At 38.7% G+C, this 17,000-nt stretch overlaps 1 protein-coding gene across 2 annotated transcripts in view; it reads right to left on the bottom strand.

Annotated features, from left to right (window-relative positions):
* The window catches only part of BRWD1 (bromodomain and WD repeat domain containing 1), a 127,646-nt gene that overhangs the window by 58,460 nt on the left and 52,186 nt on the right, over positions 1-17,000 (bottom strand). For both annotated transcript variants that reach the window (XM_053564255.1, XM_053564256.1), the window contains exons 19-23: positions 13,302-13,485; positions 7,808-7,901; positions 5,086-5,217; positions 3,641-3,735; positions 392-584 (exon numbers count right to left, since the gene is read on the bottom strand). In XM_053564255.1, coding sequence (XP_053420230.1) covers positions 392-584; positions 3,641-3,735; positions 5,086-5,217; positions 7,808-7,901; positions 13,302-13,485 — 698 coding nt within the window. The remainder of the gene's footprint in view (positions 1-391; positions 585-3,640; positions 3,736-5,085; positions 5,218-7,807; positions 7,902-13,301; positions 13,486-17,000) is intronic.

Raw genomic sequence — 17,000 nt, 5'->3', positions numbered from 1 at the left:
TGAAGACAGAACAGGTGAAATAAAAATGGTAAGCATGACAGACAAAACAGAAAGCACCTTAAAATGCCTTGAAGTCTATTTTTGGTGTTGAAATTGAACAAAATAAGATTTATGGTGGGATTCTGAATAAAATATAGTTTTCCCTTTAAGATTCAGATTGCAGAAGGCATTCACTGCCAAGCACACTACTCAGAATAGTGAAAGCAGACAGATGTTAAGTAGCTTTTGTAAAAAATAAGTTGATTTTTTTACATTTGACTTCTGCTGACAAAACATAGTTAATAAAGAAATATAAGCTCCAATTTCTCAAAGATTTCTAGTTACTAAATATGCAAAACTATAGTGCTTAAAGCTACAGACACATGGTTTTCTTTAAATATACTTTTCTTACCTCTTTTTTAGGCTTGCTTACTTTCTTCTTTCGTCGTCGTCGTCTTTTTGGAGGAGATAAATTTTCAGTAGATAGCTCATCTTCTGAAGTACTACAAAATCGAGTAATTCTCCGACGACATGACATGCGTAAAGGAGGCTGCAAATTGATACCTGCATCAGCTGTCCAATCAGAATATCTGGATGAAGAGTCACTAAAAAGGGAGAATGCTTTAAGTTGTATGGAAACACAACATAAACATTAAGAGCAAGTCAATCATCCTAAATTGAGGGGACGCGAACATTCCAGGAAGATTTAATTTGAATATTCTGCCCTCACTACCAAAAAATATTTAAATGACTCAAGATGATGATGAAGAGTGAGAAAAAGGAAATCTTCACTAACACTAGAAATCAAGAAAGGACGTAAGCCTAAAAAAAAATTGCTTTATGTATACAAGAGATGAGATCTGATGGAAAATAACAACTCCCCTTTTCAGAAGACAAAGCACAGGGTTATGGCAACAACAGAGATCATACAAAACCCTAAGAGCAGGACCTACCACCACACATTAGAGAAGACTGAGATATAGAATAGGAGTTTTAACTGGAATCACAAGCCATCAATGAATACCCCGAGAAGCCCAAAGGAGGTATTACCACATGAAATTAAATGCTATAAATGGTTAGCTTCTAGTTGTAGCCACAACCCTGGAGCAAAAGCAGAGTTAAAGAGGAATCTAGATATAGAAAACTAGCCCCTGGTCCACTGTTAGCTTCAATAAACACAGAAAAGGAAAATAAAACTCTTTACTGAGGCTATCCTTGTCTCAACTTTAACCAAACACCTTTAAATCTCCGTTAAACACACAGACACACAATTCTAAAAGGTATTTATTTATAACTATTTATAAAAACTATGAGAGCAGGGCAGCACCCCATAGCTCAGTGCATAGGACACCGGCCACATACACCGAGGCTGGTGGGTTCAAACCCGGCCCAGGCCTGCTAAAACAATGACCACAGCAACCACAAAAAAAAAAAAAAAAAAAAAATGCCAGATGTTGTGGCGGATACCTCTAAAGGAATATCTCTAGAATACCTCTAGTCCCAGCTACATGGGAGGCTGAGGCAAGAGAATCGCTTAAGCCCAAGAGTTTGAGGTTAGTATGAGCTGTGATGCCACGGTACTCTACCCAGGGTGACAGCTTGAGGCTCTGTCTCAAAAATAAGTAAATAAAAAGTAACATTAAATAAATAAATAAAAATTATGAGAGCATGAAGTTGAATAAAGCTGGGTGCAGTGGGTCACGCCTGTAATCCTACCACTCTAAGAGGTTAAGGCAGGAAGATCACTTGAGCTCACGAGTTCAAAATCAGCCTGGCAAGAGCAAGACCACCTCCCCATGAAAAATTATCTAGGAGTGGTGATGCGTGACGCACACCCGTTGTCCCCACTACTCAAGAGACTGAGGTGAAAGGATCACTTTGGCACTGTAGCCCAGGCAACAGAGCAAGACTCTGCCTCCAAAAAAAAAGGAAAGACAATGAATACAGACAAAGAAAATAAAATAGTGGTTCTGAGGAAGGATAGAGTGGAAATGATTTAATGAGTACAGAGTTCCAAGGGTTTGTTTGTTTGTTTTAGAGACAGAGTTTCACTAGTCGCCCTTGGTAGAATACCACGGTGTCTTAACTCACAGCAACCTTAAATTCTTGGGTTAAAGTGATCCTCTTGCCTCAGCCTCCGAAGTAGCTAGGACTACAGACACCTAGCACCACATCCAGCTATTTTTTAGAGACAAGGTCTCTCTTTGCTCAGGCTGATGTCAAACTCATGAGCTCAGGCAATCCACTCACCTCCACCTCCCACAGTGCTAGGATTATAGGCTTGAGCCACTGTGCTCAGCCCAGAATTCCAGTTTTAAGAAGTAACCAAGGTTCAATAGACTAGCTGCTGCCTAACAACGTGGATGTGCCAAACACTGTGGCTGTACCTAAGAATACTGAACTGCACAATTAAAAATGGTTAAGATGGGCTCAGCACCCATAGCATAATGGTTACAGTGCCAGCCACATACACAGAGGCTGGCGGGTTCAGACCCAGCCCAGGCCAGCTAAACGATGACAACTGCAACAAAAACTAGCCGGATGTTGTGACAGGCACCTGTAGTCCCAGCTACTCAGGAGGCTGAGGCAAGAGAATCACCTAAACCCAAGAGTTTGTGAGCTGTGAGCTGTGATGCCACAGCACTCTACCAAGGGCAACACAGTGAGACTCTGTCTCAAACAAAAAAATGATTAAGATGTTTTTATGTTATGTAAACATTTTTGAAAAGCAATGAAAGCAACCATATTCTTAAAAAAGAAAAGTCACTTCAGCTTCTTATCATGATGAAGCAAAAGACAATGAGGAAGGAAGCAGAGACTACCTGTCGGTGGTTTGGACAAAGATGGTATCAATGAAAACAAAAGATGATCTGAGTGATACTCAGGAAGAATTTCCTATACATGAGCAAGGACAGGTTGTACAGAGAGAAGAGAGATTAATGTCCAGGTATATAGCTTGAACATCTTCTGAGATGAAGGTGGCATTTAACAAGAAGACAAAAAGAGGTTGATATTTTAGTCCTATGAAAATTGGCTCCTAAAACTAAAGAAACATAACCAATGCAACAATAAACATACTGATGGTTTTACCACACACATTTTGCACACCACTCTTCTCGAGTGCTACACTAGTATAAATTGACATTTTTAGTATGCATATTTAACAATGCTGAGTCAAATGCTTAAAGTCAATGAAAAATTCCCAAAATAGTTCTTTTTTTTTTTTTGAAGCAGTGTCTTACTTTGTCATCCTCAGTAGAGTGCCATGGCATGCCTGCTCACAGCAACCTCAAACTCCTGGGCTCAAGTGATCCTTTTGCCTCAGCCTCCTGAGTAGCAGGGAGTATAGGCACCCACCATCAAGCCTGGCTATTTTTAGAGATGAATTCTCGCTCTGATTCAGGCTGGTCTTGAACTTGTGATCTCAAGTGATATTTACCTTCCTCAGCCTCCCAGAGTGCTAGGATTACATGCATGAGCCACGACGCCCGGCCCCAAAATGTTTCTATAGGAATAGCTATTAATATGGTTTTCTTCTCCTTTTAAGTGTATTAAAACTCAATGCTAACACATTCCATAGTTGCAAACTCTTACAGGTATGGTTCCATCCGAAGGTATGACTAAAATGCTTAAAAGGTCAAAACAAATTAAAAACAGATACCTTGAACTTTCACTATAACTTTCACTTTTCCTATCACTCTTCCACTCATCTTCTTCAGAAGAACAGGAACCTTCACTTTGATCACAGGAAGTCTCCTAATTTGCATGGAAAAGACAAAAATTAATTTTTAGTTAAATAACTTTAACTTGTCAAGAAAACTTCAATCATCACAACTTTAAGATGAAATCACCTAAGAAATAGGTATGACAATCAGTAAAAATATAATTACATAAACTTAAAACTTCACTATGTCCTTTTTCTTATTAAGACATAAAACATCTGCCAAATTAAACACTACCACTGTTAGCAAAGAAAGTGATACAATAGGTCACTGTAAGTGAGGTTAATAAAAAGTCAGTGCAAGTGTTCTGGTTTGAACCTCTGTGCAGAGGTTATCTGCTATTTGAATTTTCAATTCCCTGTAACATAATGGTAAGTATCTTTTCATGTGACTGTTCCCTATCTGTATAATTATCTTTGGTGAGGTATCTGTTAGCTCTTTTTCCCTTTTTTTGTTTGTTTTGAAACAGAGTCTCATTTTGTCACCCTGGGTAGAATTCTGTGGTATCAAAGCTCACAGCAGCCTCAAACTCTTGGGCTCAAGCAATTCACTTGCCTCACTCTCCTTAGTAGCTGGGACTACAGAAGCCTGCCACAACACTCGGCAATTTTTTTGGAGACAGGGTCTCCCTCTTGCTCCAGCTGCTCTTGAACTCATAAGCTTAAGCAATCCATGCGCCTCAGCCTCCCAGAGTGCTAGGTATACAGGAGCCACTGTGCCCAGCCTTTTTTCTTTTTTCTCATTTTTAAATTGGTTGCTTTCTCAACGTTGAGTTTTAAGAGTTCTTCATATATTCTGAATACAAGCTCTTTATCAGATAAGATTTGCAAATATTTTCTCCCAGTTTGTGGGCTGTCTTTTCATTTTCTTAACGGTATAGGTCCCAGAGCAGTTTTAATTTCAGAGTAGTCAAAACTATCAATTTTTTTCTTTCACATTTGTAAATTAAGAAATCACTGCCACACCCAAAGATACAGATTATGCCATCATCTTCCAAAAAATGTATGACTTTCCCATCTCACATTTACTAAGTTTACAGTACATCTTGAATTGATTTTTACAAAACACTGATGTCTAGGCTGGGTGCAGTAGATCATGGCAGTAATCCTAGCACTCTGAGAGACTGAAGTGGGAGGATCCCTTCAGTTCAGGCCTTCCAAGACTGGCCTGACTAAAGCAAGACCCCCACCTCTACTAAAACTAGAAAAATTAGCCAGGCATACTGGCATACTGCTTCAAACCTACTCAGGAGGTTTGAAGCAGAAAGAAGATTTGAGTTTGAAGCTGCTGTGAGCTATTTTGCTGAAAGCTGTTTTAAAATTTTGTAAGAATTAAGGCAAATTTGTGTAAAATTATCCTATATATTTAAAGTTATACGACTCACTTGTCTTACAGAGCTTGAAGAGTCATTTCCAGAAGATAACTCACGCTGGCTAAGATTTCTTCTACCATAATTTGGATATTTACGCCTACATGTCCGCTGTCTAGATTGTGACACCAAAACCACCGAATCCGACTGAAACATAAACACACAAATGAAAATCAACAGCTAAATAAGAACAAAATGGGTATTACATCATTTCCAAAAGGATTTAAAGCATAAAGGCTTTAAAAACAAAACATTCTTGACTAAATGACATTTTTACCACACACTTTTAACTCAAGTTTGCTATTTTTATTTTTAAGGTCCTTAGAAGACATAAGAAAAGGCACATTACATGAACATTTTTCAAATTATGTGAAGATGGTTTACTATGAGAGAAAATAACCTGAAAAGAACGTAACTTTGCAAATATAAATTTCAGAAATGAAAAATGCATTCATATGATGCTGTAACCAACCTCAAGGAATATATCACTACCCATATGTACAGTTAGAGAAATATCAAAAATAATCATCAAATACTAAACATAATTAATTCTGAGGTTTTTAAATGTTTAGATAATCTACTGTAGGTACTTTTCACTTCTGTTTGAATTTCTTGCATCATATTTTTATTAAAACACAATAAGCCTTTACCTAACAATTGCAATCAGTGTAACCTGGCTTATTGTACCCTCAATGAATCCCCAACAATAAAAAAAAAAAAAAATAGCCAGGCGTTGTGGCAGGTGCCTGTAGTCCCAGCTACTTGGGAGGCTGAGGCAAGAGAATCGCTTAACCCAGGAGTTGGAGGCTGCTGTGAGCGTGTGAGACCACGGCACTCTACCGAGGACCATAAAGTGAGACTCTGTCTCTACAAAAAAAAAAAAAAAACATACAATAAGCCAAATAACTATATTGGTTTTAATTTTTTAAAAAGACATGCCATTCCCCAAACACCAAAGCCATAGGTGAAATTACCTAATGAAAGCACTCAGTTCCTGAACTCATCCATCTGTTTGACTAATAGCGGTCTGTTTTAGAATTTCGACATTATCACCGGCTAATGTTAAAATGAATTCATCTTCTCTTACTTTATCATTACTAACTCAGCAAAAACTTTGTTGGTGAGTTTCATTAGTGGTAAGAGGTAAAAACACGTGAACCAATACATTCACCCAGAACAAGAAAATCTGGCAAAACATATTTTTAACACTATATAAGATAGTGTTAAAAGGCACTATATACCTTAAAAGGCTATAAAGAATTTAGGACCAACACAGGAAGAAGATGGTAATTTTTTTAAAACCCTAGAATTTCTTTCTGGAAGAAAAAGCTAAAGAGTTTAGCAATGAAGCAAAAAACTGACAGATTAACTCATGAATTAGGCTAACAAAAATTGCAATTCACAGATGTCTATGTGTAGGAGAATCCCCCAGTCTTCAGCTGTGAGCCTAGATAAAACAAGTAATCCCAAGGAACCAGGGAACATTCTTGTGTGGATAAGGCAATACCAACTTGATGGTGGCTCTAGCAGCCTGACAGAAGCAAAGGTAAATCATCTCTGTAGACAAAATGCCAGGCCATGCACTTCAGTTCTTCTGTAACATTTAACAATCAAAACAGGTCCGGCGCTATAGCTCAGTGGTTAGGGTGCTGGCAACATGCACTGGGGCTGGTGGGTTCAAACCCAGCCCGAGCCTGCTAAAACAAAAAATAAATAGCTGGGTGTTGTGGCGGGTGCCTATACCCTCAGCTACAAAGGAGGTTGAGACAAAAGAATCGCTAGAGCCCAAGAGTTTGAGGTTGCTGTGAGCTGTGATGCCACAGCACTCTACTGAGGGTAACATAGTGAGACTTTGTCTCAAAAAAAAAAAAAAAAATCCATACAAGACACAACAAAGAAAACGTGATTTTAAAAAATCAGAAAAAAATCAACAGGCAATGGAAAATGGTCCTTAAGGAAGTATGACATAGAAAAAAAAAAAAAGAAATTGGGGGTGGCGCCTATAGCTCAAAGGAGTAGGGCACCGGCCCCATATGCTGGAAGTGGTGGGTTCAAACCCAGCCCCAGCCAAAAAAAAAAAAAAAAAAACAGCAAAGAAAAAAATGAAATTACAGAGTTCAGTTTTCATAACAACTATGGCTAATTTTTTATGTTTTAATTAAAACAATGAGAACCTCAGCAGAAAACTGAGAACTATCCCCCAAAAAACCAAATGAAAATTCAGAACCAGAAAATATAAGGAATTGAAATTAAGAATTCAATAGCAGGCTCAGCACCTGTAGCTCAAGCAGCTAAGGCACCAGCCACATACACCAGAGCCGGAGGGTTCGGATCCAGCACAGACCTGCCAAACAATGACAACTACAACCAAAAAAATAGCCAGGCATTGTGGTGGGCGCCTGTAGTTCCAGCTACTTGGGAGGCTGAGGAAAGAGAATCGCTTAAGCCCAGGAGTTTGAGGTTGCTGTGAGCACTTTACCCAGGATGACAGCTTGAGGCTCTGTCTCCAAAAAAAAAAAAAAAAAAGAATTCAATAGCAATGTTAGTCAGAGCCTAGGGAACATCCCTCACGTTTTTCAAACTGCTCCCTCCTAATAACTGTACAACCTGAAGTCCACTATTTTAAATTCAAAATAGAAGACCTTATGCAAAAAATATTCTACTTCCAATGAAAGTTGTGAAAATCCTAGATTTTAATTTAATTTCCTATTTGCTAAGAAAACAGAATTTAGGTTACCTTTTGTGACAGTTGGAGAGCCTTCCTTTTTCTTCCTATTATATAAAGATTTCGTTCCTCTTCACCTTTCTCTAATCGGAAGTCTTCCAGCTTCCTACAAATTTAAATACCCAGTGATATAAGTTACTGATCTGATGGAAAACTAAAGGATATAAGAAGTAAAAATCAGTCATTATAATTCTAGGAATAAGTTTATACACTGTTAAAATCAACATACAAAATTCCTAAATAAATAAGACCCTCAGTGGCAACTAGAAGGTCCTCATATATGACATAAAAACATTCATTCATTTGTATTCTGATTGGCCCTATTAGAACCAATTGGAATAGGATCTCACATATCAGCTTCTGAAAACATCCCCAAGGTTTTCCTTTGTGAGACAGTCTCAAGCTGTCACCCTGGGTAGAGTGCTGTGGCGTCACAGCTCACGGCAACCTCCAACTCTAGGGGCTTAATTCTCTTGCCTCAGCTCCCCAAGCAATTGGAACTACAGGCGCCCGCTATTTTTTCCCAGCTATTTTTTGGTTGTAGTTGTCACTGTTGTTTGGCAGGCCAGGGCTGGATTCGAACCACCAGCTCTGATGCATGTGGCTGGCACCCCAGCTGCTTGAGCCACAAGTGCCGAGCCCCCATGGTTTTTCTAGACAATTTTTTCTCTAAAGAAAAAATAAGGGACCAGGTGCAGTGGCTCACACCTGTAATCCTAACACTCTGGAAGACTAAGGTGGGTAGACTGAGCTCACGGGTTCGAGACCAGCCTGAGCAAGAGTGAGACTCTGTCGCTAAAAAAAGCCAGACACTATGGCAGATGCCTGTAGTGCCAGCTACTTGGGAGGCTGAGGCAAGAGAATTGTTTGAGCCCAAGAGTTTGAGGTTGCTGTGAGCTATGATGCCATAGCTCTCTACTCAGAACAAAGTGAGACTCTGTCTCCAGAAAAAAAAAAAAAAAAGTGTATCTTCTCCAAACCTACTCAAATTACATATTTTATAATTTACAGAAAACAAGAATGGTATTGTTACTAATTTTTCTAATCACCTATATTTCACTCACATGTTACAACAGAAAGATGTTAGTGTGACAAATTTCAAAACAAGAAACTTGCCACCATGAGGATGACACAAAAGATCATTTTTCTTCTAGGTGGAAAAGACTGAGTGGCTCTTCTCTCTAATTTGAACATTGTTAAAAACACCTGGCTTTGTTTCTGTTTACTTTAACATTCCAATGGAAAAAATTTCAAGACTGACATCTTGTCTATGCTCTGAAATATAACTGGACATTCAACTAAGTATAAGTATAAATCAGACAAAAACTGATTTCTAAGGAAAATGCTTTTTTCTCAAGGTACACCAAGTAGCCCACATTCAGATCGAAATAGAACTTTATTTTAAGGGAATTTCTAAACCACACTCAACAATTCTCGAGTTGTCAACTTCCCTATTTCTATTTAACGAACTATATGAGGTTTTCTTACTCATAGCCAAATGGAAGTCCTACCTGCTATCTGTATTGCTTCCCTTTGTTTTGACAATATTGTATACAATTCATTCTCAGTCAACAAAGAAACACTCAACGTGTCATTTTTAACACTGTGCAATTCCACTCCTAATGAGCTGATCAAACTAAGAAAAGTATTATTAAAAAAGGTCATAGACTATATAGAATTCTCCGGCTACTGGATCAAGACAAACTACATGCCTGAATGTTAGCCCCAAAAAGAATTAGTTCCACTGGTAAGCATTATGACCCTACTGTACAGAGCTATGAACACAGGTCAATTATCTTCACATTTTTATCTATTAACCTAAATTTTTCACACTGGACATATAATACTTTTATAGTCAGAAAACATTTTTTCATTTGATCCACATCAAATTAACATACACCCCAATATACAGTTATGCAAACTCTAGCCTTGTTTCCTCTATAGAGACTGTTGTTAAGGACACTGATCACTACATTTCAATCAGTATCTCCTTTATAAAATCCGTTTGTGCTTTATTTTAGAATATAATACTATAAAGAGTTACATTCTTCTTTGTGAAAATTATATTATGGTAGACAGGTGACCCACAAAATCCATTCTCCTTTTCATCCTTATAAAGCAGAATCCCAATTTTCATCTAGGTTCTTTTTTTTCTGAGACAGAGTCCCATTTTGTTGCCCTCAGTAGAGTGATGTAATATCACAGCTTACAGCAACCTCAAGTTCTTGGGTTCAAGCAATTCCCTTGCCTCACTCTCCCAAGTAGGTGGGACTACAGGCACCTGCCACAACACTACTTTCAGAGATGGGGTCTCACTCTTGCTCAGGCTGGTCTCCAATCTGTGAGCTCAAACAATCCACCTGCCTCAGCCTCCCATTGTGCTAGGATTACAGGCATGAGCCACCACGCCCGGCCTTCATCTAGGTTCTTAAACTGCCCCAAATAGAAATGGTGATACCTATTCTCATTAGGTTAATATGGACAAATAACAACATTCTTGACAATGAGTTATAAGCAGAAACACCACGAAGCTGCTTCAAAGAAATACCCATGACTAGATATGCCCTTTTTACTATCTGCCCATCCTAAATCTCACCCTTCATCATAAATAGACATACAGATATGTGATAGCTAGAGCTTCAGCAGCTATTTTAGACTATGCCAGCCAAACTCCAAGATGGAGATCAGAAACACAGACACCTAAGTTCCTGATTAACTGTTGAACCATGTTTCCAAGCCTTGAACTATTTCTAGTCTTTTCTTTTTTTTTTTTTTTTTTTTTTTTTGCAGTTTTGGCCGGGGCTGGGTTTGAACCTGCCACCTCTGGCATATGGGGCCAGCACCCTACTCCTCTGAGCCACAGGTACCACCCTATTTCTAGTCTTTTTTTAGATAAGAAAATAAACACTTGTGTGTTTAAGAAATTATTCTTCACGTTACTTCTGCCTTCTTACTTCCCTTGGTTTTCACAATGTAAAATAAAGTATCCCAAAATGATACCTTCGGTTCTGATGATTATAAAACTCAGACACAAATTTAAGTCTTAATTATAGCACATTGTATACATGACACTTTCTGTATTTTTGTCATCACAATTCCAGATTTCATTTTTCAAAATTTTATCATATACTTATGAAACTATCTCAAATTCACTATACAATATATAAGTACTAACCAATATATTATTGAAACTATACTGGCTAAACACATAAACATAAATTTACCAAAAAAAACAAAAAGACAAATTTATAAAATTATCTTCCAAAATTATATTCTGAAACACAAAATCGACAGAATACTTAAGTACTTTAAAATATAACTGATAAAATTATTTGCTGCCTCCATTTCAATATTCAAAAATCAGCATTTTACAATACAATGGAAAAGATCCCACTGCTCAGATTATGAAATATCAATTCTCACTAAAAAGCAATAGGGCTCCTTAAGAGAAAAGACTAGGTCAAAACATATAAGATGAATTATAACATCTATGCCTGATAGATAGTAAGGATGCTAAGGAAGATAATGAACTAATTTCAAAATGACTGAGAGGCTTTTTTATTTTTTGAGACAGAGTCTCAAGCTATCACCCTGAGTAGAGTGCTGTAGCATCACAGCTTACAGCAACCTCCAACTCCTGGGCTCAAGCGATTCTCCTGCCTCCACCTCCCAAGTAGCTGGGACTACAGGCACCCGCCACAACGCCCGGCTATTTATTGGTTGCAGCCGTCATTGTTGTTTGGCGGGCCTGGGGCTGGATTTAAACCCGCAGCTCAGGTGTACAGCTTAACCGCTTAAGCCACAGGCACTGAGCCTGAGAGGCTCTTTAAAGAGGGATCTTCCTGGGCAGAGAAAAGACAATTTCAACATTACTAAGTAGAATCAATCAGAATCCTACAGAAAAGGGGAAAAATAAACACAGTGGGGAATATAGAAATAAGTTCAATCCCAGCAATGTGATTTGTACACTGAAAAACTGGTCACATCTTTAGACTAAAAAGAAACAGTTAAAAATATCACAATTTTACAAAATTTAATGAATTAATGAATGTTAACCATTAAGCATAATGACTGCTAACATCACAAAAATTGAAACTAGGTACTAAGTGTGCCTTCTGAAAAATTATACCATTTAGGGTGGCACCTGTGGGTCAAAGGAGTAGGATGCCGGCCCCATATGCCGGAGGTGTCGGGTTCAAACCCAGCCCTGGCCAAAAACTGGAAAAGAGAAAAAAAAAAAAAAGAAAATTATACCATTTACAAGATGGTCTTGCAAAAAACTGAAAACATTTATGACATCTGAGACAAATGGAATTTTATGTATTTATTTATTTTTAAAGGCTGGTCAAGTGAAGCACTGGAGTGGAAAAGGAACAAAGGAACCTTTAACTGGTTGTGATCAATTAGTTGCAAACACCACTGCACTTGGCCCAGCCACCACCGGAATTTTAAACATGGATCCGGGCAGGCACCATGGCTAACGCTGGTAATCCCAACCCTTTGGAAGGCTGATGCAATGGGCTCTCTTGAGGCCAGGCATTCAAAACTACTCTGAGCAACACAGCAAGGTACCATTTCTACAAAATATTAGCCAGGTAAGGTGGCACACACCCGTAGTCCAGCTATGCAGAAGGCTGGGTGAGGTAGGATCACCTGAACCCAGGAGTTTCAAGTTAGTGTGAGGTATGATGACTACACTGCACTGCAGCTCAAACGACAAAGACCCCATTTCAAAAAAAAAAAAAAAAAAAAATTTTTTTTTTTTTTTTTTTTTTTTTTAATCAGGTGGCGCCTGTGGCTCAGTGAGTAGGGCGCCGGCCCCATATGCCGAGGGTGGCAGGTTCAAACCCAGCCCCGGCCAAACTGCAACAAAAAAAAAAAAAAAAAAAAAAAAATCAAAACGAACGTGGGCTGTTATTTAGTCATACTAAGGAAAAGCCTATTTTTTTTAAGGTCTAGTTATGGCATTATAGTTATATTTCAGGGCAATTTCTTACCTTTTAGGAATATGGAATAAAAATGAATGTACAAAATAGCATTGTATCTGTAATTCCCTTCAAAATAATACTAAAAGTATAAAAATAGGTATTTGTACAGATCAGTGGTTCTCAACCTTCCTAATGGCATGACCCTTTAATACAGTTCCTCATGCTGTGGTGACTCCCAACCATAAAATTATTTTCATTGCTATTTCATAACTGTAATTTTGCTACTGTTATGAATCATAATGTAAATATCTGCTATGCAGGATGTATTTTCATTGGTCGCTATCCACAGGTTGAGAACCACTGGTATAGATGAAACAAGACTGGCTCCGAAAAAACTTACCAAAGTAATAGAGAATTATTTTGAAAATATCCCTACCAAAATTAAAATAGATCCCCACACATTACTAAAATACATTTATACAATTCTTTACACAATTAATGGAGTAAAAGATGTGTAAATAATGACAGGAATATATTTTCACAGACACAACAATATAAACAGATATCCTAAAACAAACCTAAATATGCCTAGTGGTACCTCTGGAACAACCACTCTTCGTTTCCAAGCCTGCAGGTCGCGTTCTGTAGCAATCTGACTACGTGGAGCATTTTGATGCATCTGACGAACACCTTCCACTTGTCCACTACGACGTAAACCAATATTTGGAGGGGACTGGATGTCTAAGCTAAGTCTTCTGAAACCTAGGAAAAAATTATCAAGAAATAATTCTAAAGCAATCTCAAACATATAATATACGTTGGCACATAACTACTATGAATTCCTCCTCCTAACATAAGTACCAAAAATAAAGAACCAAAAGAAAATCCAGTCAACTTTGACAGAAAAACTTTAACATGACTAAGATCAAAACGTAGAACACCAAACAAATATTAACTATTAAATCTCAATTCCAACTTTTAGACTTTCTAAAACTATAAAACACATAAGCATTTTCCATTATATGTGAGTTCCTGAAAACCCTGCCTTCTTCAGAACCGCACAGGTAAAAAAAAGTCTTTTGAAAAAAATCAGCAGTGCCAGCAGTGCCGCCAAAATCCTCAGATTGAAGTGGCTTCGCAACAAAAGCTCAACATTAAGCATGACCCTCCCCCCACCAAGAGATAATCTGGGGGGTAAAGGGTGGTTCACATCTGTAATCCAAGCACTATGAGAGGCCGAGGCCAGAGAACTGCTTAAGACCAGCCTAAGAAAGAACAAAGCACCAGACCTCCCACCCTGGTCTCCGGAAAAAATATAAAATATTAACTAGTTGTGGTGGTACATGCCTGTAGTCTCAGTCACTCAAGAGGCTGAGGCAGGATAATCACTAAACCCTAGGAGCTTCAGGTTGCAGTGAACCATGATGCCACCACTGCACTCTAGCTGGGCAACAAGTAAGACTCCACTCCTGGCTCGGTGCCTGTAGCTCAGTGGCTAGTGTGCCAGCCAGGGCTGGCAGGTTTGACCCAGCCAGCAACTGCCAAACAACGATGACTACAACAACAAAAAAAATACCCAGACACTGTGGCGGGCACTTGTAGTTCCAGCTACTTGGGAAGCTGAGGCAAGAGAATCACTTAAGCCCAAGAGTTTGAGGTTTATGAGCTGTGACAGCACAGCACTCTACCGAGAGGTCAACATGATGAGACTCTGACTCCCACAAAAAAAAAAAAAAAAAAAAAAACCAGAAAGAGAGAGAGGGTTCAAACCCGGCCCCAACCAAACTGCAACAACAACAACAACAAAAATAACCGGGTATTGTAGCAGGCGCCTGTAGTCCCAGCTACTCAGGAGGCTGAGGCAAAAGAATCACCTAAGCCCAGGAGTTGGAGGTTGCTGTGAGCTGTAACGCCACAGCACTCTACTGAGGGCGATCAAGAGAGACTCTGTCTCTACAAAAAAAAAAAAAAAATTGCATACTGAAGTTGAAGAAACACTTTTGAACTGAGAACTAAGTATAAATTCTAAATTTAACTGCCCAAGTCATAGTGTTATTCTCCAACAATAAGAAAACATGCATGAGGTTATTAATCGCATTATTTGTGATAGCAAAGTGTAAGAAATAACCCAAATGCCTATAAACAAATTACAAGGTTTGTTAGTCTATACAGTGAATATTATAAAAGGATAAAGAATAACTCTGTGAATTGATAAGGCCAGGCTAAATGGCTCACATCTGTAATCCTAGCACTCTGGGAGGATGAGGTGGGTGGACTGCCAGAGCTCAAGAGTTTGAGACCAGCCTGAACAAGAGAAAGAATCCATCTCTAAAATTAGCCAGGCATTGTGGTGGGCACTTGTAGTTCTAGCTACTTGGGAGGCTGAGGCAAGAGGATCGCTTGGGTCCAAGAGTTTGAAGTTGCTGTAAGCTATGATGCCATCGAACTCTACCGAGGACCACAAAGTAAGACTGTCTCCAAAATAAAATAAAACATACATACCTTTAATCCCAGCATTCTGGGAGACCCAGATGAGTGGATTGTCTGAGCTTACGAGTTCGAGACCAGCCTGAGCCAGAATAAAATAGAAATAGCCAGGCATTATGATGAGCAGCATGGGAGGCTGAGGCAAGAGGACTGCTTAAGCTGAAGAGTTTGAGGATGCTATGAGCTATGATGCCACACCACTCTACTGAAGGGCAACAAAGTGAGACTCTGTCTCCAAAAAAAAAAACCTTTGAATTGATATTGATTGATTACTAAAATATGTTGTTAAAGAAAAACAGCAAGGTTGGCTCAGCACTGGTAGCTCAGCAGTTAGGGTGCAGGCTACACTCAGGCTGGCCAGTTCAAACCAGCCGGGGCCTGCTAAAAACAATGACAACTGCAACAAAAAAACAGCCGGGCGTTGTGGCAGGTTCCTGTAGTCACAGCTGCTTGGGAGTCTGAGGCAAAAGAATCGCTTAAGCCCAAGAGTTTGAGGTTGCTGTGAGCTGTGACGCCACAACACTCTACCAAGGGTGACATAGTGAGACTGTTTCAAAAAAAAGGGAAACAGCAAGGTGCAGAAGAATGCAGCTTTTGCCTCTTCCTACGATATACCTGAGGACACAGCATTAACTATTGTACTCCTACCTAAAATGTTTAACCTGAATCCATCCATGAAGAAATAATCAGACAAATACATATTTAGGGAAATCTGTCCTGTAAAACAACAGGCCTGAAGTACCAGCACTAGTAGGTAACTTTCTAGATTAAAAGAACAAAATAATTAAATACCATGAACAGTGCTTGATTAAATTCCAATTTTTTTTTTTTTTTTTTTTAGGCAAAGTCTCACTTTCTTGCCCTAGGTAGAGTGCCATGGTGTCATAGCTCACAGCAACCTCAAACTCTTGGGCTCAAGTGATCCTCTTGCCTTACCCTCCCCAAAGTAGCTGGGACTACAGATGCCTGCCGTGACTCCTGGCTAATTTTTCTACTTTTAGTAGTAATGGAGTCTCACTCTTACTCAGGCTGGTTTCGAACTCGTGAGCTCAAGCAATCAATCCTCCTGCCTCAACTTCCCAGAGTGCTAGGATTACAGGTGTGAGCAACCTCACCTGGCCTAAATTCTAAATTTTTAAAATAGGGAAGTAGGACAATATTAGGACAACTACAGAAATGCTAAACTTTAAACTAGATAGCATTATTGTATCAGCATAAAGTTTGCTTAGTGGCATCATTCTATTATGTTTATGTAAGAGGATGGCTGTCCCTAGTTCTTAAAAGATACAGCAGCAAGCACTGAGGTAGAAACTGTCATGTCTTCAACTTAAGTGCTTCAGAAAAAAACAGAGGAATGCACATACACATGTACATACACGGAGATAAAGCAAATGAAGCAAAATGAATCTAGGTAAAGAATATGAGTGTCCATATTCCTACAAGAATAGTTGTTCTCAAGAAAAATACTTAAGTTTTATACTATAAGTTTAAGAGGGAAAAACTTCAGACAGTACATTTTATAGTCCTAGTAAATAGCATAACTTCACTAAAATTTTTAAAATTTACCTATGAGGTATTTAACTTTGAAAAAGTCCTCCTTGGTGTGTGTCACACTTTATGGGGGCAAGACATGATTGCAAGAGGGATTTTACCTAACAATTGCAATCAGTGTAACCTGGCTTATTGTACCCTCAATGAATCCCCAACAATCAAAAAAAAAAAAAAAGTCCTAACAGCTGGCCAGGCCAAGGGAAAGTTATCAAGTGAAATAAACTTTTACAAGAGTAAGA

Source organism: Nycticebus coucang, chromosome 16 (assembly GCF_027406575.1).
Source record: "Nycticebus coucang isolate mNycCou1 chromosome 16, mNycCou1.pri, whole genome shotgun sequence".
Taxonomy (NCBI): Eukaryota; Metazoa; Chordata; class Mammalia; order Primates; family Lorisidae; genus Nycticebus; species Nycticebus coucang.
This window is presented reverse-complemented; position numbering and strand designations above follow the sequence as displayed.